The 22,846-nt window shown below is 40.7% G+C and overlaps 1 protein-coding gene and 1 long non-coding RNA gene across 5 annotated transcripts; one reads left to right on the top strand and one right to left on the bottom strand.

The window, feature by feature from the left end:
- The first annotated feature begins 7,110 nt into the window (after positions 1 to 7,110).
- LOC104599346 (uncharacterized) lies at positions 7,111 to 18,442 on the top strand. 4 transcript variants are annotated; one of them, XM_088897521.1, is made up of 15 exons: positions 7,111 to 7,242; positions 8,104 to 8,203; positions 8,372 to 8,499; positions 8,589 to 8,742; positions 8,880 to 8,989; positions 9,683 to 9,766; positions 9,857 to 9,905; positions 10,019 to 10,110; positions 10,672 to 10,804; positions 11,141 to 11,223; positions 11,319 to 12,826; positions 16,593 to 16,700; positions 16,782 to 17,566; positions 17,856 to 18,034; positions 18,119 to 18,442. In XM_088897521.1, exons 2-13 carry the CDS (start codon positions 8,111 to 8,113, stop codon positions 17,348 to 17,350), a joined length of 3,111 nt encoding a protein of 1,036 aa, XP_088753647.1. In that variant the 5' UTR covers positions 7,111 to 7,242; positions 8,104 to 8,110; the 3' UTR covers positions 17,351 to 17,566; positions 17,856 to 18,034; positions 18,119 to 18,442. The 4 variants fall into 4 exon arrangements, with proteins under 4 accessions (XP_088753647.1, XP_010260159.1, XP_010260160.1 ...); XM_010261857.3 differs by having other exon boundaries at positions 10,666 to 10,804; XM_010261858.3 differs by lacking the exon at positions 17,856 to 18,034 and having other exon boundaries at positions 10,666 to 10,804.
- A 3,028-nt stretch (positions 18,443 to 21,470) lies between these two features.
- On the bottom strand, positions 21,471 to 22,420 carry LOC148802149 (uncharacterized). Its single transcript, XR_016082933.1, has 2 exons — positions 22,137 to 22,420; positions 21,471 to 21,896 (listed from the first exon to the last, which is right to left on the bottom strand). It is a non-coding gene; the product is annotated as an uncharacterized LOC148802149 (long non-coding RNA).
- Positions 22,421 to 22,846: the final 426 nt, after the last annotated feature.

The following is a 22,846-nucleotide window of genomic DNA, read 5'->3' as shown; positions in this document are numbered from 1 at the left end:
CCCAGTTCGCGTTTGGCCTAACTAGGAGATATGTCACCCTGGCTGCTACTTCACGGGGTTCGAACTCTATTGGCTTGGGAGCTCCGGGCTCACCCGAACTGGGGATCTCGGGCTCAACCGGCCTAGGGACTTCGGAGTTGAGTGCACTCGGAGATGAAATCTGCTAAGGCTTGGGCTTTAATAGCAGTTTGCGGCTTATACTGGAGATCGTACTCGCTGAGCTCGATGGCCCACTTCGTCAGCCGACCGAAAACCTCAGGCTTGAGTAGGACTTGCCTCAGAGGTTTGTCAGTCAAGACGATTACAGTGTGAGCCTGGAAATATGGGCGGAGTTTCTGAGCTGCAATTATCAGTGCGTATGCCAGCTTTTCTATTACTAACATAATAGATGGGTCGTTGGACCCGATCTACTTCTTTTATTAGTACGAAACTGACCACCTCATCGCTTGCCGAGAGGTACAGTTCTAAGACCTCGCCCTCCTCGGGCCTGGTTAAGACTGACATACTAGTAAGGTAGTTCTTTAGCTCATCGAACGCGAGCTGGCAGTCTTGGGTCCATTCGAACCCTTTGCCTTTGATTGCTTTAGAGAAAGGCAGGCAGCGATCTGCTGACTTGGACATGAAGCGGCTTAGAGCGGTTATGCGGCCGTTTAGCCTCTAAACCTATTTTACTTTTCGGGGTGGTCTCATATCTAAGATGGCCTTTATCTTGTCCGGGTTGGCCTCAATACCGCGCCGGTTGACGATGTACCCTACGAACTTACCCGAGATGACACCGAAGACACACTTGTTTGGGTTTAGTTTCATGCTAAATTGACGCAGAATTTGGAAGACAGACTCTAAGTCTTGTATTAATTCCTGTGAAAACTGTGTTTTGACGACCATGTCGTCTACATAACACTCTATTTTCATACCAATTAAGGGTTGAAACAGCTTATTCACAAGTCTTTGGAAGGTCGCCCCAACATTCTTCAGTCCGAAGGGCATGACCTTGTAGCAGTACAGGCCGTACTCGGTTATGAAGGTGGTTTTTTCCTCATCAGACTGGTCCATCCTGATTTGGTTGTAGCCCAAGTAGGCGTCCAAGAAGCTTAGCAATTCATGTCCCGAGGTCGCGTCCACTAGGCGGTCAATTCTGGGGAGGGTGAAGCAATCTTTTGGGCAAGCTGAATTCAGGTCGGTGTAGTCGAGGCACATGCGCCACTTGCCATTCGCCTTTTTTACCAGCACTGGGTTGGCTACCCAGCTCGGGTAATGAACTTCCCTTATGAAGTCTGCTGCGAGGAGCTTTTCGACCTCCTCGCCGACCACCCTCCAGCGCTCTGGGGCTAAGTTGCGTTTCTTCTGTCTAATGGGTCTGACTACAGGGTAAGTATTAAGTTTGTGAGTTATAAGGCTGGGGTCAATGCCGGGCATATCGGCCGCGGACCATGCAAAAATATCTAAATTTTGAAGTAAGAAACTCACCAGTTCGGATCGTAGAGGTTCCTGGACGGAAGCACCGATCTGTAGCATCCGAGCTGGATCCGCAGCCAAAGTTGGGATCGCGACCGTTTCTTCTGTGGGCGCAGCTCATTTTTCGCCTTGCTCCGTAGGCCACTCCAGTTCGAGATCGTCGGCCACCTTGGTTTTTCCCTTCAGGGCGGCAACATAACACTTGCGGGACTCAAGCTGGTCGCCCTGTGCTACCCCCACACCGAAGTCTATAGGGAACTTCATTGTCAAATAGTAGGTGGAGACCATTGCCCGTAGGACATGCGTGATTGGCCGCCCTATTATGGCATTGTATGGGGAGGGGGTCGCGACCACCAGGAAATCGTGGTTGAGTCTGACCGCAAAAGGCCATATGCCGACTTCCACAGGTACTGTTATTTTCCCGAGGGGCCTTACTTCCTCTCCGCTGAAGCCCACCAGAGGAGTGTTCGCGGGCTTCAACTCGTTTCTCTGCAACTGAAGCTGGTCAAATGCCGACTTGAAGAGAATGTCCGCCGAGCTGCCCGAATCGACAAGTACGCGCCTGACTTCGAAGTCGTTGATCCTTAGTTTTATGACAAGCGCATCATCGTGAGGGTAGTGGACCCCTCGCGCATCGTCTTCCATGAAGAAAATCGGTTCCTCCGTTTTCGGCCTCTTCGGAGGGTTCTGTTCTTCTTAGGAAGCTTCGCGAACTGACGCCCAAGCTGCCGCCGAAGTACAACCTACTACCACCAAACCTCCCACTATCACGTGGATGGTTCCCCGAATTGGCCTCTCTTTCGGAGGCTGTTTTTGCGACGGTTCGGCCGGCCTGCTACTGGATTCGGGGGCGTCCCTACCGTGCTTCCCTTGCCGATCTGTCTTATTATTATTATTATTGTGTTGTACAAAATTTCTCAAGTACCCGCGACGGATGAATCCCTCTATCTCGTCCCGGAGATTTTTACATTGTTCGGTACTATGATCGTGATCTCTATGGAAACTGCAGTACAAGCTTTTGTTTCTCTCGTTTGGGTTCCCTTTTAGGCGAGGTGGCCATTTTACGTATGGGGCGTCTTTGATCGTCATCAAGATCTCAGCCCGCCTCATGTTTAAGGGTGTGTAGTCCGTCCGAGCTGCTAAGGGAGCTCGAAACGACTGGCTCAGCTTCGTCTCCCGGGCCAGGTTTTTTCTTCTGTCATCTGGGTTGGAGGGCTCGCCTTCCCTCTTCCTTTTCTCGATCCCGCTTTCGGTCCTTTGGTTGATCTCTTCCTCTGTTCTCATGAACTTGTCCACGAGCTTGAAGAATTCGGCCACGGTCGCGGGCTGGCTAGCTACCATGTGCCATTTGAACTCCTTGTGTGTTACTCCTCTCTTGGCCGCTGCGAGTTGCACCGCGGGGTCCAGTCGCGGTATCTGTAAGCACGCGTCATTGAACCGCTTGATGTAGCCCCGGATGGACTCTCCTTCCCTCTAGACTACTCCGAAGATGTTTTCCTTGGTTTTGGGGCACCATTTGCTGGTAACGAAGTGTGCGGTGAAGACCTGCACGAACTGGGTCCAGCTTATTATTGACCCAAGGGCCAGGTTCCTATACCAGGTGCGGCCCACCCCCTGAAGGTGGTGGTGAAGGCCACGCACATGCACGATTCACTAGCCCTTGCTAGGTGTATTTGGGACTGGAAGGCATCGACGTGGTTGTTGGGGTTGAAGGACCCATCATACTTGTCTAAAGGGGGGAGTTTGAAGTCTCTGGGCATGGGGACTGCGAGGAGTTCTGATGAGAGGGGGGAAGGAACTGAGAGAATAGGGGTAGCTTTTACCTCGTCTGAGCTTGTCTCTTCTTTACCTCTAAGCTCGGGCAGGACACGGGTGGCAGTTCGGCAACTTCGCCGGCGTCTTCGTTGTTGGGTGGGCCTGGTACTGGCGTTGCTAGCCTCTGTGTTGCCGAGCTCGATGGGCCCGACTGTTGGTAGTCCGCTGCTAGGACGCTGAATCGGTTCTCTGTGAGCGGGAGCTCAGGCTTGGAGCGCCGAGGTGCTAACTTGGCGGGCAAGGTTCCCAACCCGCCGGAGAGCTGCGAGGCGGGGGTGATTTTTCTTTCCCTCCGGCCCGGGGATGAGGCCTGGCTATTAAGGGGGTTCTGAAGTTGGGAGGCTTCTCCTCAGTGATGGCGTCTACCCTGAGGGGAGGGCTTAACCGGCTTTGGAGTAGGGTGTCGAGGTGGAAGTTGTGGTTGGTTCAGAGGAGACAGTTGGGGGAATTGCTGCTGATAGTGATACTAAGAGAGGTGGTGCAATACTTGGTGCTGCTGGAGCTGATGCTGTTGGAACTGCTGCATTTGGGCTTGCATTGCCCGCATGCACTGCATCAAGTTGTCAAACTGGCTCTGGCTAGTCGCCAGGGGGACAACAGTTGGTTCGGTAAAGGTTGTCTTGACAGGGAGAGGAAGGGGGACGTTCACGGTGGGAAGGTTCACTGGCGCCATTGTTCGTGGCGCATTCAGGTTGGTGGTCCCATCCACCAGAAGGGGGATGGTGAACTGTTCGATGCACACCACGGGGACTTGAAGTTGTTCCCCGGGGGCGTTCATCTCTGTGCTACGTCCGGCATTGCTGGAAGAAGCCATGAGTATTGGGGTTTCTTGGAGAAAAGGGGTTATAAGAGTTTTAGAGGGAGGCTTTTATAAGCGTTTTCCCACAGACAACGCCAATTGATGGTGCGCAATCCGGCCGGTCCTAGCTGTCAACAATCTTGCCTCGGGCTGGAGCAGAAGGTGCCTAAAACGGGGGAGAAAGCGAGTAATCTCCGAGGAAGAACCCGGTGAGAGTGCTTCGAAGCTCAAGTTAGTATTTCCTCAAAGGCAAGATAAAACCAGATGGCGCAAAGTTATCACATACCTCTCCTCTTGGGGGGAAGAGGGCCTTTTATAACCACTTTGCGCACTCACTCCCAAGCTCCTGTCAGGTCGGGTATGATTACCTCTACGCTTCTGCCAGTTCGAGTGTCATCACCACTGCTGGGGCAGAACCGCCACTACTCTCTTTGTCGGAGCCGTCTCTGTAACTGGAGATGGCGGTGGCAGGTGGCTGTTGAAGTGCGGCTTTCAAGCGTCAGATCCCAAGTCAGTCAGGTGCGCCGCCGCCTCAGGATACGAACTCCTTCGGTGTCAGGTACGGTACGGTTGTTCAGTTCGACGTCCTGGGGGCAAAGTGTTGGAGTGGTGTGCGAGGTGAAGTCTTGAGTTCGGATAGAGGTGTGGCCCGAACTGTCCTGGGGCGGGCCAGTTCGGGTTGTTGCCCATTGTGCTCCTTGTAAGGCCCGAGGTCAAAGGGAGAGTTCGGGCTCCTTGTGGGGAGTTCGAACCGCTGGTTCCTTCTTTTGGAGCTCGCGCCTTGGGCGTGCTGTTGTGCTGAGCTGTTGCCTTTGCCACGTGTTGAGTGGTTACGAGGTCGGGCTAAATCTTCCTTCATCAATAAGCATGTAAAGCATTTAAAATACTTGCAGCAATAGTTGAGCCATTATGTAGCCATTCAAGTACATTAAAACTTAAAATTATTCTTTGTAAAAGCCAGTTTTCATCAATAAAATGGTAGATAACACAAATATAACCTATATTAAATTTAGAGGTCCAAATATCATAAGTAATTGCAACTCTATAATTAAGATTTGATGAAATAGAAATAAAATTCAGTTTATATGAATAAAAAAATTTCAAAGCATATGCTCTAATAGTATTTCTATAAACTTTTTTAAATTGTGGATTTACAAAATTACATAAAATTTTTTCAAGTTTAGTATCATCATCTAATAAAAATGGTTGTTCAGCATATACAATATATTTTGCTAACTCTAACCTCATTTTTTTTGAGAATATTTAAAAGTACCAAAACCCCCATGCCAAATTTGTGTTTGTGATTTTTCTTTCCTTTCTCCTTCATCTCGTTTCTCATGGGTAAGCAAATGTCTGCCTAAGTGGCCAGTACCACCCGTGTTGCAGTAGCTAAAGCCACTCCTACATTTTTGACAAACAACTTCTTTTTTCCTTTCCCTCAACCCCCTCAATTTTAAATAATTTCCATACCAGGTTAGTCAACTTAGTACCCTTCTTTTTCTTTCCCCCAATAACAGTATTATGGGTGGGAACTATAGCAATGTCAATAGCATCCATATCTACGCTAACACTACCATGTTACGCCTAAACATTGTTGACATTGATTATGTTGGGTTTGGTAGGAGTAGGCATTTTTTAATTTAAAAATAATAAAAATTAATTTAATTGCACTTACTTGGATTGTCGGTTTAGAATCTCAACTTGATTTCAATGGTTGAAGCTTCTAAGCCTCTCAAATTGCTAAATTGAGATACTTGAGCGAACATTATTCTTATTGAAATCTGAAGAAAGTTGAGATTTGAGAATTGAAGAGTAAAGAGAGTGTATGAGAAACTGAGAGAGTATGAGAAGATAATTGCTAAATTGGTGGAGGATAGGGCTATTTATAGGAATTGAAAAATAATTCAAGTGCCCAAAATACCCTACAAACTAGTCATTTTTTAATTATTAGGAGGGTATTTTGGTCATTTTAAAGTCATTCATCACATTACCTGAAGTGCCCCCAAACTAGTTGTTATATAGTTATTGGGGGCATTTTTGCCATTTTCTCCCCAAGCCAAAATACATAAATACCCCCTATACAATTGTTTATATTGGGAGGGTATTTTGGTCATTTTAGTCATTCATCACATTACCTAAGGTGCCCCAAACTAGTTGTTATATAGTTATTGGGGGTATTTTTATCATTTTCTCCATAAGCCAAAATACATAAATACCCCCTATATAGTTGTTTATAGTTGTTGTTGGGGGGGGAATTTTGGGGGTATTTTTACCTAAGGTGCCCCAAATGAGTGGCATGACCTGATTTACACATCTACATATCTGCACTTGGTTCATTTTTACTAGCATTTGGCAAGAATACATTTGTCTTGACAATGACATTAAACACACATTCCAAGACAAGTTTGTATTTAAAATGAAAGCAAAGGTTACATAAAAAAATGAATGCAAATTTTGGCACTCAAAGATGACAAATGTTAAAAAGGTTTGTGGGATTTGTGTTTGCACCGATTACAAGTTTACAACTAAAAATCATTTGCAAAGTAAAATTATAAATGCAAAACTAAATCAACTTTGCATTTACATGAACCGAATGCGCTCTACATATTTATATTGTACTTATTCTTCCCAAATGGAGCCTTATCCATAAAAAACCTATTCACTAGTCCAACCCACTTTGTATGATTTTGTTTGGATTCTCCACTAAGGGCTTCATCTATTTTTATGACTACCTTGCTGCACAGCTTCCTGAACTTATGACTAGCTTGCTCCACTATGGGATGTTATCATTGGTTGCACAGCTGCACAGCCATTGTGTTTAGCTTATTCGAGCTACCAAAAAACAGGCCTGAACTTATGTAACGGAAGACAAGCGTTGCTCCGTCTCCGCGTAAGCGTTGATGGCAACTTTGGTAAATAAGTCTGGGATGCAAAATCTCAGTCACACGTTCGACAAAAACGGAAGGGTATTTCCGTGGTTCATACTAAGTCCGTGGGTGTGAAAAGGAAAATGCTATAATTTAAATGACGTGAACGCTAAAAACAGCAGCGACAAGGCCATCCATAAAGGGCGTCTCTCGGACTTGTGGTTTTGCAGACATCGCAGGGCTCTCAGACTTCCTCTATCGCATTTTCGCCCCCACAGATTCATCTGCTTCTCACGATCCACCACTGTGAGTATCTGAGCTCGAATTCCAAAAACCCCAATTCTATTTTTTTAATGCACTTCGATCATTCGAATCCTCGTCGGGATCCCTAGATTCCTTGTAGGCTGCTGTTTGTTTCTTTATTTCCCTTTTTTAAATTTTGTTTTGCTTCTGAGCTTTTCATCCTCTTCGATTATTGTATTGTTGGTATGAATGTTCCTATATATATTCAGTTTTCGATTGTTTTCGCGCTGTGTAATGGGGTTTGCTAGATTGGGTCTTAAAGATTTGAGTTTGGACTATCAGATCTCGATTCCGAGCAATTTGCTGTGACTGAATCATTTTCTTGATATTTTTGTTCTTATTGTTCTTGTGGTGGGAAGTATTCATACATTTCTCTGTTTTATTGTAAGTCTAGGCTGTGCTGCATGCGGTTTTATATGTATATTTTAACCATATTTGGATGGGTTGATATTTTTGTGGTTAAAATAGGGTTTCTAGGGATTGATTCATGATTTTCGAAGATGAAGTCGAGTTTTCGCTTATAATCACCCGTCTCACGATTTGGTCGTTACATAGGGTTTGCAAGGGATCTATTTGCCCTCCTGATTTGTGTTTGATAAATTTCGTGCTTCTGGGTTGCATAGACTTGATGCTTGTGAACATGGAAATTTTAAGGAAGATTGTTGGCACATTATAAGATTTGTGCTGCTGAACCTGATAAACGTATGCAAGTTAACAAATTTGTTTGTGTTTTCAACTTTTATTGCTACTAGACCCCCCACCCCGACAGAAAAAGATAGAGACAAAACCATATGGTTGAGACTTGAAAAAAACATCACTTTAAGGAAAAATATTTTACTTATTTTCCATTTGTTGAACTTTTAGGACAAACATGAGTGACGAGGGAGAAAAGACATGTCCTCTCTGCACTGAAGAGATGGACTTGACAGATCAGCAATTGAAGCCATGCAAATGTGGTTATGAGGTATACTTTACCCTCTAGGCTTTTCTTTTTTCAGGAATAAGGGAATGTCATTGAGTAAATGCTCCATTGTTTCTCTTGTATTTGTAATTGCAAGATACAAATTCCTGGATGGGAGAAAGAAATTGTGAAGCTTTTGTTATTAACATTCAACTTCTTTTATCCTTACAGATATGTGTCTGGTGTTGGCATCACATAATGGATATGGCTGAAAAGGATGATACAGAAGGCCGGTGTCCGGCATGCCGCACACCTTATGACAAGGAAAAAATTGTTGGGATGGCAGCTAACTGTGAAAGGTTGGCCCTTCTGTTTGATAAATATTCATATTTGCAGGATATTCTACTGGAAAATAGGGGATTTCACATTTCCATTACCATCTGGACAGATTGGTGGCTGAAATCAATTCAGAAAGAAAACTGAAGTCACAGAAGGCAAAACCAAAAGCGTCGGACGGTAGAAAGCATCTTAGCAGTGTCCGAGTAATTCAACGAAATCTGGTGTACATCATTGGGATACCGTCTAACTCAGCGGATGAAGATGTGGGTGGTTCTTTTGCAGTGTTACTTCTTTCCATATCAAGTGTATTCTTGAATGATTAAACTAAGCATCATGTTTTCACTATTTTGGTTATTTATTTGCTTTGTAGTTAATGAGCAGATTTTATTCTTTCAAACAGGTTCTTCAGCGCAAGGAATACTTTGGACAGTATGGCAAAGTTCTAAAGGTGTCTATTTCTCGGACAGCCGGGGGTGCCATTCAGCATTCTGCAAACAACACTTGTAGTGTGTAAGTCAAGTGTTTTATCTAATATCACACGTTTGCTTTTTTGGCAAGTTTTCAAGTGGTGGGATGCTTATATCTATTGTTTTTTTTTTGTTTCAATAGGAATTATTATTCCATCTATTATTTCAAAGCAATGGGACTATTTCATTGTCATTACTATTCTTTACAACTAGAGGGTGGGCCTTGCCGCAATGGTTGAGTTGCTCCATTGTGGCCTGGGTGATCAGGGTTCAAATTTTGGAAACAGCTTCTCTGTATGTGCAGGGGTTAGGTTGTATACATCTGTCCCTCCCCAGACCCTGCATTGGTGGGGGCCTCATGCACTGGGCTGCCCTTCCTATTGTTTACTACCAAGTTTCAATTTCAACTGTGTGAAATCCATTAATCTTTGTGTTACTTTTATCCTTGATTTCCCTTCCAAGGACTTGTTAGTACTTGGGCTATGTTTAGTTTGAAGGAAAAAGTAGGGAAAGGAAGGGAATGGTATGGAAACTCATACAAGGTTTGTAAAGGATTCTCGACCTTTCCCTTGCCTTTCCTACTTTTTCCTTCAAACCAAACACAGCCTTAGTGTCTGGTTGCCATTTCAGTTGCAAGTTTGGTTCTAGACTAGATTGATGTTTCAGGTGTTGGTATAAGTTTATGCATCTTATCTTAGTATTTGTTACTAGACTTGTTTTCTTCCTTCTGTTTCAGATATATTACTTACTCAAGAGAGGAGGAAGCGGTTCGATGTATTCAATCTGTACATGGTTTTGTCTTGGAAGGTAAATCTTTGAGGTAAGAACATGGCTCATTCTTTTAATAGTTTGCATTGGATAAGCCACAACTTGATCTTTATGTTGACAACTGTGAAGTTGCCATTTGCAGGGCATGCTTTGGAACCACAAAATACTGCCATGCATGGCTTAGAAATGTGGTATGGATAGACTATTTAGTTGGCAATTTGTTTCTGTTCTGTGAGATCCCTTTTGTTGAAGCTGAAGGAAGCTTGCATTGATTTCATTAAGAAAAATGTCTTTGTTGGTCCAGCCTTGCAGCAACCCAGATTGTTTATATTTGCATGACATTGGTACTCAGGAAGATAGTTTCACCAAAGATGAAATTATTTCAGCTTATACAAGGTATGCCTATCTGGCAATGCATTTTGATATGTTTGTCCAACCCTTGCTTCTCATCATCCTTTTTAATGATGCTAAAGGTATAAGCTTGTCATTAGGAAATTGGGTTATTTCTATTGAATTGTACCTTGAACATCAATCTGCCAGCAAAGGGAAAACATTATCTCTCATCTTGATCCATTGTATTAAATATGAGCTGTTAGTTTCTCAGAAGGAAAAACATATTTGCTGATTTAGTGCATGATATTTCAAGAGAAACTTTATGGGAAATATAGGTGCATCAAAGTCATTAATTTGACTCTATTTTGCTTCAATCTTTAATACTAATAAACATTAAAAATCAATGTAAGATTTTTTTTTTGAAAAAAAAATGATCCTGATGCCCTATGAACTTTTGCTAATAGGAAACTATATTAGGGGCCTTTGCTTCTTGAAGTCTGCCTTTAATTTTATTTATTTTTTATTTAGTTATGTGTCGTTGCTAGCTATGTGTTGTTTGTGTCTTGTTTAGTAATATCAACATCATATGGTTAAGTAACTTACATAGTGGTTTTAAAGGAGTAGAGTACAACAAATTACTGGTGCCACATATAATTTGCAAAGGCGTTCAGGGAATGTGTTACCTCCCCCAGTTGATGAGTACTGCAATAACGGCAATGCTTCTTCAGGCAAACCTATTGTCAAGAGTAACTCCAATGTAAGATATGTGGTGTTTAACTTTTCTTTTACTATGAGAAATAATTTTCCCCTACAAGCAGTGGATTTCTGACAATGAATTTTAAGACAAGGTCATCTTGTAATTTAAGGCTTGAATTCTAAATGGAATGCCTCTCCATCCATGTCCATTGTTTTTTCTCTGCTAAGTCTTGTGATACTATTTACACTCATTCTTATAGCACCATGGATATTTATTTCCATTGGTGTTAAAGGAAATTATCATATTAATGACATTTCTGGAATATATACAAATGCACATGGTGCTTGGTGCATTGGATGGTATGGTTCTGATTATAACTTGGTTGTAATTTGCCAGCAAAATCCTGTAAGTCAGGCTAAAGGTTCTCCTCCTAATAGTAGTTCTGGAAGATCTGTTGCGCTTCCAGCAGCAGCTTCATGGTATTTACATATACTCTTTCCCTCTATATCACCTTTGTTTTTTTGGTAAAATGATTATTTATTCTGTCTAAGGTTCTACTGTTAATATCCACCAGGGGTATGCGTGCCTCAAATTGCCGACCACTAGCTTCAAATTCGGTGTCTTCTAATGGACCTGCCAAGCAAAAATCTGATTCATTTAATGGTTCAGTTCTCCCATCATTGGTTGCAAGCACAAGTCATACTTCTGTATTGCCTAGTGATGTAGGGAAGATATCTACAGTAAATGGAGAAAATCATGTGATGCAATCTAGTAAAAGATCAGAGTCATGGGATATGTCTAAACAACATGGTGTCAGAGATTGGCAAAAAAGGGTGGCAGATACAACTGTACCATCAACTGTTGTGCAAGATGTGGAACCTACTCTTGTAACTCTCAGTGATCATCTCTCTCGTGTGTCTCTGTCTAAGGATAAAGATGGAGGCGTCATGATACAACCAAATGTGGTTAACTCAGAAGATCTCTGTAGACAATCTTGTAGTTCTGTTCCAGATAAAGATGACATTAATACAAGTGGTAATGTTCAGGATTTATGCTCTGGATTATCAGCTACTGTTGTTGATAGTTGTCCTGGGTTTGACCATTTTGAATCTGTTAGAGCTACCAGCCATCCTGCAGTTAGATCACCTGGAAGTTTGGGGTTACAACAAAACCATTCTGAGAAACCAAGGGAACCCTTAACCTTGCTCCCCTCAAGGAAGACTTCTACATTGTCTGATGGGCTCTGTGCTTTCAAAGAACCAACTGATTGGAGATCAGAATCACAAATACATGTTCTTCAAAATTCATGCCATGAAGCCGAAGAGGATCTTCTAGCTTTGGAAGGTCGAACAGTGAAGGCTTCAGAGGTAGTTATTAGTCAGGTGTCAAATCTTCCACATTTGCCCAATCATTCTAGTGGTCATTATTTATGGCAAAATGGTGATCCATGCAGTGCAAGTAATCTGGGTAATATAGGTCCTAGAGCTGTACATAGAAGAGTGGATGAAGCCTATGTTCCTTTTAATTCTGGTGATTTATCATCCAATGGACATTGTGAAAATAAAATTAGCAGTTCTACTGAATTGGATGGGTTCTCTGAATCTTCGAACTTATTTTCAAGTATAGAGAAAGGAAAATGCTTGGCAAGATTTAGTGATGATGTTGGCAATGCTGAAAAGAATGCTGCTTCAGAAATGGGAGAGAGTAGCATTATCTCAAATATCTTATCAATGGACTTTGATGTGTGGGGTGACTCATTGACCTCTCCTCAGAACTTTGCTAAGTTGTTGAATGAAGCTAATAGACAGCATGGCTCTCAGAAAATAGAAAGTTCATGGAAGGTGCAAAACAACAATCAATCCAGGTTCTCATTTGCTAGGCAGGATGAGTTTAGGAATGAAGGATCTGATTTTGAATCTCCGTTCAGTAGTATTCCAAAGAAATATTCCATGTTTCAGGGTGCTCTAGAAAACAGGGATCATTTCATGGAAAAGCTTCGCAATGGGTTTTCATCTAGTAGTATAGAGGAAACTGATCCTTACTCCAGCAGCCATTTGGTTACCTCTTCCAATAAGCTTTCTGGTGAGTGTCAATTGTGTTTAGTGTTATTTCTTTGTATTCAATTATTATTATAACATTGTGATGGTAGCATCGTCGTGGCAGCCGCAGCCCAACCAGCAGCTATGTTGATAATAACAGTATTATGTGTTGATTTTTGAGTTTTGTTTTGCTACTTTTTTTATCTTCATACTGTTGCATTATGTGGTTCTGTTTTCATTTGGTTGTTTCTTCAGTCAGTTATTTAGTTACTTATTGTCCTTATCTTTCACAATGCTTCTCTTTTGGGTTACATCTCAAGTCACTGAAATAGTGCTATGTTTTTATTGTGTGTCATCTTCAATATATCTTCCAGTTCTTTGTCCGTTATCATTTACCTGCCCTCTGTGTTAATGGTTTACAAGAAACAATTTCAAAACGAATGCATTTTTTTTTTCTTTTTTGCCTTGCATTATCTTTCCTTTCTTGTATGAGATAATGTAGTAGATATTGTCACATGATAAGATCTTGAGGCTGTTCTCCCTTCTTTGAAGACAAGCAAATAGTGTTCTGATATATAGCTTTCTGATATACTTTCATATTGTTTATTTATGTATTGCAATATTTTAATTGTAAAAAGCAACTCAGCAAGGTCAGAATATGGAAAAGGGTATTCTGGCATTCAGATGCAATTGAGATACAACATGTACCATAGAACACATTGACATCTACTTTTAGGTAACTTGTATTTCTTCCATGAAAGAAGCAAAGCTCTGGTTGTATAATTTATTATCAAAGGTTATATAAAACAATTAACATGGAGGAAAAGAAAACAAATCCCACTATATTCTAGAGCCAGACCCACCATTACAATAGTGCAAGTTAGAGAGGCCTTGTCCTTGTGGAGGTTGGTAAAAACAAGAGATATGACAAGATGCCCCTATTGCAGTGGGGATTGAAGTTGGAGTTTGAGAGGGGATTAGGAAGAAAGACAAAATTCTGTTTGTACATGTTTTATTTGGAATGAAACTTAAGTTTTTAGGACAATCTTACTCTATTGCATGCTGTTCCCAAAAAAAAATATTACTCTTGCAGATGATAGGGTAGGTAAGGTGCATCAACAATCTGTGCTGAAAAGGCACATGCCTGGTGCACTTTGTACCTCAGTTAATGTGTGCGTCTTTGTTAAATTTTGTACTTTTTGAAGTTTTTGAAGCATGATGGTTAATCCCCTATTTGCTATTGTTGTTCGTTCATTCTTCACAATTAAATTTTGCACATTTAAAATTTTACTTATTAGGCATCCCCATCCAAGTCATTGTGTTTGATTTGATGCATTTGATTTGATTCGATTCGCTTGCAGCCCTAGTAGATGATGGTATTGCAAGCGCTGGAATAGGTAGGGCAGTTTTATGATTGTGGGAGCTTTTGTTCTGTTGTATTTCTTTTGTAGTTTCCTTTTACTCATGGTTTGTGCATCAGTGTACATACATGTATTCTCTTTTGTTTTTTATCAATAGCAAGGAAGACAAACACTCTTATCTTCCAGAACAACTTAAGTCCTCAAAGAAAGAAGAGGAAAAGAAGAAGCAATTTGTTACAACTTATCCCAAAACATTGCATCCCTTTCTATCCCCTGTTTAGCTAGCCCATCAGCTATAGAGTTAGCTGTTCTTTTGACCCAACTCATCCTGATTTCCATATCCCGCACCAGCCACTTGAATTTTCTCTTCTCATTGTTGTATTTCCATAATCTACAATTGTCTTTCCTCAGCCACCCTATCACCACCTCCGAGTCCCCTTCAATTACGAGTTTTCTGACATCCATTTCCTTAGCTTTCTGAACTCCTTCCATAACTTCCAGGATCTCAGCTCTAAGAGAATCCCCCACTCTAATTGGACCTGAGAACATGGCTGAAATGACCCCATTCTCATCCCTGAAAACACCCAAATCCCTGATTGTCCAGGATTCCCCCTACAGCTCCCATCAAAGTTCAATTTTAGGAATCCAGCCGGTGCGGGGGGGGGGGGGGGTCCAAGATACCTTCACAACTGGTTTAGGCTTCATACAGTTTGCAATCTCTCCCCACTTCCTCAACATGTCATCCACTGTGTAGTCTGTGAATAGCTGTACCTTCACAACTGGTTTAGGTTTCATCTCCCCACTTCCTCAACATGTCATCCACTGTGTAGTCTGTGAATAGCTGTACCTTCACAACTGGTTTAGGTTTCATCTCCCCACTTCCTCAACATGTCATCCACTGTGTAGTCTGTGAATAGCTGTAAAGATTTCAGCCACTGTACAGCCCTGATATGGATCACTGCCCTCAATTCTTCAGCCCTCTCTCGTTGAGTTTGATATATGCATACATGCACATTACTTTTTGTTATAAAAGGGGATTATTAGGTTTAATAAGGTATTTGCTTGCTTATGAAGTTTTATGTGGGTTGGATTTTAGGAGGCTGAAATAATGTGGGATTGCAGATTGACATTTGCCTGAGATTGTATAGACCAAGAACTAGAGAGAAGTTTGATAGTGAACCAATTGAAGTAGTAAATGAGCCAGGTAGTTTGATGACTGAAAATTTAGATATCCAATCTTAAAAATGTGGAAGAATGTATTTTCTTTTTGAAGGTTGGAAATGTTGATGATGCCCTAAACTGCTGGATGCTATATGCTTTCAGAGCATGAAGATGTTTGCCTAGTTATTTAGAGCAAATTTTTTGCCTAGTCTTGATGTGGTATTGATGATGTTTAAGTTGATACAAAATTTATTTTTCTTTTTGAGGTTTTGTCGTTTTTGTAGTTATTAGTTAACATGCCATCACCTTTGTATTCTACTTGGTTCATGTAATTGTTTTATGAAATCGGGGTTTAGAAGGATCTTCTAGAGGTCTCAATTTCTCAAGAAGCTTGAGTAGTTTGGATTATTCAGAGTTTTATACAACAGTTGTTGAGATGTAACCAGCTTGGTGGGGCTAACCTTTGCGGTTTACGAGGATCTACTAGAGTTTTAAACAATATCAACATGAAATTGGATGTGGAATTTTGTAGAAGGGTTGTTGATATGAAATGAGGCTTGATTGCTTCTATAAGAAATTTCATAAAAGCATCTTATCTAAAAAAGAATTTAATGGAACCAAATTATAGGTTTGTTATATGAAGGATACAGTGTAGCTGGGCAAATCCCTGAATTTGGACTTATGCTTGTGGAGCAACCTTCAATGCCCATTTCAGTCCCCAACTTAGATTGGTTGTAGCCTCACAGTCACAGGGAGGACCATGTACCATTCCAAGTAATCAACTTTGTGGCATGGACTTGGGACTAGGTTGATTAGTCACCTGGTTAGGTTCCCCCTAGTTTGCTCCAAACAATACAATCTTTGCAGTCCTCCTAAGTGCATGTTATGGCCAATGAGATCCTGGTTTTTATAATTCCATTGTCATTGGGCATTAATTATGTTCAACTGCTTGGTAAAATGGGCTGTGTTCTCCAAGCGATCATATTGTACTTCATATCAGGCCCTAAGTACTGCAAGGACTTCACTTTGGATTTCTAGTTGCATTTCAAAATTAAGGTGTTTTTGATCAGTAACAATTGAAGCTTCATTAAGAATGTCTATTTGATGTGCATATATAGATGCATTCTCTCTCTCTCTCTCTCTCTCTCTGGCGTGTGTGTGGCTCTTTTTGGAATTGTTAGGCCTGTATTCAGGCTTCCCCCCATCAACACACACACAGCGGTATTATACTACAAGATAATTCTGGTTGATTCATCTTGTTGATTTCTTTATTTCCCCGTTTAACAGTTTCAAGAGCTCAAATTTCAGCCCCACCTGGATTTTCAGTCCCTAACAGAGCACCCCCACCGGGCTTCTCTTCCCAGGAGAGAATGGACCAGGCTTTTGACTCTTCTGGTTTGTTCTCTCTCTTTTTGTACTTTCACATTTTTTTTAAGTTATGCCTTCTTGATTTGGTCTTGTTTCATTACATCTCAGGGAACCATTTGCTCGAGAGTTCTTTACTGAGAAACAAATATCAGACTTCACCAAGTGGGATTGGCAGCATTGCGGATGTTGAATTTATTGATCCTGCAATACTGGCTGTTGGTAAAGGGAGACTGACCAATGGGATCAGTAATATGGGCTTAGACATCAGATCAACTTTCCCCCCTCAGTTTGGTGCCTCTGAAAATGATGCAAGGCTTCAATTATTGATGCAACAATCCATCCCTTCACATCATAACCTGAGATTTTCTGATCATATTTCCGATAGGTTTTCTTCTTGCAGTGATGCTTATTCTATTCCATCTAGGCTTTTGGAGCAATCCCAAATCAGCAGCATGGCCCCATATTCACAGTTATCATTCCAACAGTCTAGACATGCACGGATGTCAAACAGTCATTGGGATGGCTGGAATGATGTTCAGACTGGAAATGATCTGGGTATGGCAGAGCTCCTTAGAAATGAAAGACTGGGATTCAACAAAATTTTTCCCGGCTACGAGGATCTAAAGTTTCGGATGCCAAGTTCCAGTGATCTTTATAACAGGGCATTTGGGATGTGATATATGTTAATAGTGTATGCTTTTGTCTGCTTGCTAGACAATTGTATATATGGAGCCAACTGATGTGACCGTTTATAAGATAACTTCTGCTCTGGCGGATGGGCAACTGACCTTCCTTTGGCAGTTTCTCTTACTGGGAGCTTAAAGAATGTTGAAGCTATCCTACATCTGGATTTCATGATGATGATCATCCCTTGGGTTTCTGGATGTCAGCTGGTAATTATTAATTCATTCGTTTTTCTCTCACAGCCTTTTCCCCTTTTTCTCCATACCTTGCTTCTAAGCGAAGAAAACCTAGTTGTAGAAAAATCATCTATAAATTTGATGGTTTAAAGCAAATCATCAAAATTGTTTGCCATAAACAAACTCTTAGGTAAACTCAGATGGTGATGCTCCCCACTCTCTCCTGGAGACATGTGTTGTAGATGTTTTCAATTGAGAACTTGTTTGAGAATATGCATAGGAAGGAGCCTTCTGGCTGACCTGTTATTGATTTTCTCCCCAGACTGGTTTCTGAAGATTTTAAGATATACATTGGTTGTGAAAGTGAATGAGAGCAACTGTGCATCTTTTATGATCTGTCAACCAATTGGATCAGAATCCAAGGGCCTTGAATGCCAATAAAAAGACAGCCACGGTTGTTGTGTTGGATCTCGGACTGACGGTTGACAGCATGTAATGCACGTATGTACTTTCTCAATCATTTTTATCATATTAAATTTATATCATTCTTTATTTTGCCACATCTTATGCATCGGTTATTGACAGGTAAGGCTGTCAGCGTAGCTATGAGCTTAAGGTTTGTATTCATGTTTTTTTGATCGGCTGGTTCACCATCAGGTCTTGCAGTTGCAGTCCCATCTAAAGTCTGAATACGTTCGTTCCCTTGTTTGTATCTATCTTTTTTTTTTTTTTTTTGGTTTGCAACTTTGCATTGAATATCGAGTTGAAAATCAGAGGTTATCTGATGTGTAATGTATCTTTTTGGTGAATGGTCTTCAGACACAACGAGTTAAAAGAAACTGAAACGGGGATTTGACATTGTAATTCGACCACCTGACTATCAAAAAATTTTGCTTTGATATGATTTAATGATCAAGGGTGTTGTTGCCTTTAGCACCAAGTTCTCACTTCTGCGGCTATGAATATGATGAAATAAATCTAATCTATCAAAAAAACTCGAAGCTTGCGTTTGAATTGGGGTCACGGGATTAGTAACACGGTTCACCATTGAATTGGTTCGAACTAACTTTACCGCGGATCAAATCAATCTGAGCCTTCTCAACAATCTTCCATTACGTCTAAGGTTGCAAACGGTATTTCATTGCCTAAATTCAAATTTGATCCCATCAAGGGTAATCTAAATTCGATCTGTTTATGATTGGCTTGAATATGGGCCTGAGCTTATCCCATTTGATTCAATTTAAATATATATTCTCATGTGCATTTAAAATTTATATTTGTATTAAATTTTCATATGTTTTTAAGTTTCATATAGAAGATTTTTAATAAAATCTGTTCATAAAATAAAACATCAAAGTATCTGTAAGTCATTTTATTAATCAATCCAATTTGATTTGAATAGGACATAAATTCGGCGGACAAGAGCCAGTACCTATATTTGATTTCATTCAATCCGTTTTCCGCCTTATTGCTTGCTGTTGGTATTTATCTGATGGTTTTTGATGCTCAATGGTGGATCATGGGGCCCGGGCCTTTCCTGTGTGCCTACTTCACAGGTTTGGCTTTTACAATAAATTGCTGATGACTTATGTTTTTTGGTAAAATTATGTAAAAGTATATGATGATGTCAAATCAAGGTTTTAAAAGGCAATATATGGATGTAATCCATATAGACATTTAAAAAAAGAGTTTGACTATGATATGTAAAAGATATGATATTCGAAAAACATCTGACCAATCAACTGTAGAGTTCACATCTGCCCCTCAAAGAATGTGCCCCCAAAATGCCCCACATACACATCTCAGCATGGAGAACATCTTTCATACTTATCATTGGAAGATGTTCTCAATACATGGTTGGGATGTGCTGTGGGACATTTTTGAGACGCATTCTGTAAGGGGCAGAGGTGACTTCTCAACTGGAATTATAAACATGGTAGTGAATCATGTGTTATTTATCAAAATTCATGAGTGGGTTTTGATTGGTCAAAACTCTTTCCATACCATATCTTCCCCGCATCATAGGTGACTTGTTATATTAGAAATAGACCAATGTGTTTTATGAGCAGGGGTGGAGCCAGTGCCTTCAAAATTCCCCTAAAATCTATATAAGTTCCACATATCTTAGGCTTTTTAGCCCCCTTACCCATGTTTCCTAACTTTTGCCCCCCATCTAGGTTTTCTAGGTTTTGGCCCCCTCAATAAAAAAATCCTAGCTCCACTCCTGTTTATGAGCAAGGTATTTCTATTTCATTTCTTGCACCTATGAATGAGTGAAAAGTGACCACTGTGAAAGGTGTGGGTCCCATGTATTTTATTACTGGCGTGGAACTTTATCATTAATTTCATACTTCCATAACCCGCTGAACAGCCATCACCTTCAGTTAATCCTTGCTCACGTGTGATGCATGTGCATTGGAAGAAATAGATTATCAAATATGAATATTCAATTACGGGGTTGATAGGTGAGTGGGTAAACACAGCATGAACAGTACAAAATAAGCTATTTTCATACACTTTTGTATGCATTTATTTATTATTTTGGTATTATTTATTTGTGCATTATGTCAATGCAAAACAAGACATTCTTTTCTTAGTCTTGAATTACATTTTTATCCATATGTATAAATAAACCTTCATATTTAGCACGCCAAATACTTGAGGTTCAAGCCTGGACATAAGCCTCAAACAACTCAAGTCTTAAGCTTGGTGGAGTTTGAAGCCACCGTGGCAAGGCCATTTTTTTCCTAGCCTTACCTTGAGGCTTTAGGCCTTTGGCCTCGCCTCAACAGCCTTTTAAAACAATATGCGAGTTTAGATTAATATTGCTAATATATATTATATATAAGGTTAACTGGTTCATTGGTTTTGGGTTGGGCTTTTCCTTTGCGTCACCTGGTTCAACCAACCACCCTCAATGGGGTTGGCGATCCCTGGCCCAACCAAATGTGTAGAGTGCTAAACCTTTTATTTTGTATCTATTTGTATTGTACATATTTGTATTTATACTCTTTCCAAATTGAACCTAAATTCCCCAGTTTATTGGTTTGTGTTATACTTGTAGATGTAGAAGTGCAAAGTTAGGACCTATGGCTCAGTTTGGAAGGAATACAAATACATACAAAATACAAAGTTTTGCGCTCTACATATTTGTATTTGTACTGCTTCCAAATGGAGCTTATGGGAACACAAATTGTAGGAGCCTAAGACTATCTCATGCCTGGGTATCAAATATGAATTAAAAGAGATTGGCTCTAGAGTGGTGCCTTTCTATTTGGTTATCTTTTGTGTAGTTAAAACTCAAAGTAGTTATCCCATAAGAAAAACAATGAATCGAAAATCAAAACCTCTTGTCACTTGGAATGCCCCTGGATCAGTTGGTTTCTGGGCTTCTCTCTATTCGGCCTGATTAACAAATTTGCTTTCTCCATTCTATTTCTATTTGTGTCTGTGGAGCCTTAACGTTCCTCTGGCTTCAGGCCCATTTTCCCTTCCCATCTTCTCTGCTTTTATACATGACTACCTGTCTTCTTCACTTTGTTCAACAACTTATTACTACTGATCACCCTCTTTGTACCATTCTCTGGATCCCCAAAAGATGTGTAGTAGACAAGTAGTCTTCCTCCAATATAAGGATGACAATCATGAATTTCCAGTATTGAGTATTTGATAGGACAGAATGAAGCTGCCAAGTGTAGTGTAGCCTCCCTCAGTACTTTGACATAAGAGAAATTCTAGGAAAAACATAAAATCTCAGATTAGAGCTCCAATTGATCTGTTTAGTCTTGACCCATTTTGGTGGCAATTGCTTAGCAATTGGAGACTGGTCAGATCAGGTTGAGAAGAGTCAGTTGGGTGTTTCAGAACAGCCTGATTTACAAACATTTCATCAAAAGTTTCAAATTCATTCCAACCCCACTTGAATCAAAAAGAAAAATGCACAACTAAGAAAAATCAGTTTCATTAATTAATCAGTCCAACACAATGTCATGATTTTATACAACTCCCATCCCATCAAAATTTCATATTATTTCTATGCTAGTATATGCCTTTTGCCTTGCCATACAGGTCAATCCAACAGTCACAGAAACGAAAGAAACGAAGGACATCCTGTCCTATTTTATCCAAACCCCAACCCACTTCTCTACCTCCTCCTCCTCCTTTCTTGACAAAGCTTTCAATCAGACTGAGAAGTGCAAGGAGACTTGTCAGCACAACAAGCTTCTGTTAATTCTGAAGTACGTTTTGGGGAGGGAGGTGAGGGACCCACCGACTCACCACTTCCTACTTTATCTGGATGAACTTTCACTGGTGGTGGAGGCATTTTCTCATTCTTCTGCTCTTCATCTCTTTCACTCTCAACCTGTCCATGTCAAAATAATGCAGCAAAAGAAGAATCAAACAAACACAGAAACAGTGGATCCTTGCATCTCTCTCTCTCTCCACTCAGACACAGACACAACACACAAACACATTAACACATTCAAAGATGCCCAATATCTGAAAACTGTTCATCTTGGAAAAGAGAAAAAAAAAAGAAAGAAAGAAAAGAAGCAAACAAGCAATGGAAAGACATGGCTCTGGTTTGTTTGTCCATTATTACCTTTAGAGTAGACATTGGAGGGGAATCCACGCTTTCAATCTTAAGACTGACTAACCATTCTCCCACCCCCACCCCCACTTTACTTGCAGCATTTTCCCATCCCCATTATAGAAATTCTTTGCCCCAAGATAGAAAGTCTGGAGGAAGTTAGCAACTGTTTTCTCTTTTTCCGGCTTTTCATGGGCACCAATCATGGTGATCATCCCACGTGGCAGCAGCAGAATCTATCTACGTCACTCTTATTCGTTGGTTGTGGATCTCCATTCTCAGGTAACCAATTCATCATTCTGTCTCCCTCGTGTTCCTCCTACCTCGATCCTATTTTTAGTAACCCATGAATCCCAACTCATTACCCTTTTCTCAGTAAAACCTTAATTCCCCCTCTTGTTTTGGACCTTCAATTGTTTTTGGGCTAATGGGCCATGGAAAAAGGAAAAAAAAAAGACTAATAATTTTGCCTTCCCTTCTTTTTCTAACTTGTGAATGACCCCGTACTAAATTCAGGGAATCAGTAATGTTAAATTTACATTATAAAATCAATATTGTTAAATTTATGTTTATTAATATTGTAAATAGTTATTAAAATTTTAATAATATTTACTTCAAAATATAGCTTTTCAATAATTATTAGAATATGGATAATTTTATTTTGCTATGACACATAGAGGGTTAACGATTAAGTGAGATTGATAGAATGTAGGTAAAAGTGG

The sequence above is a fragment of the Nelumbo nucifera genome, chromosome 2, assembly GCF_055504915.1.
Source record: "Nelumbo nucifera cultivar China Antique chromosome 2, China Antique-T2T, whole genome shotgun sequence".
NCBI lineage: Eukaryota > Viridiplantae > Streptophyta > Magnoliopsida > Proteales > Nelumbonaceae > Nelumbo > Nelumbo nucifera.
The sequence above is the reverse complement of the archived record's forward strand: the minus strand, read 5'-3'. Positions and strand labels throughout refer to the sequence as shown.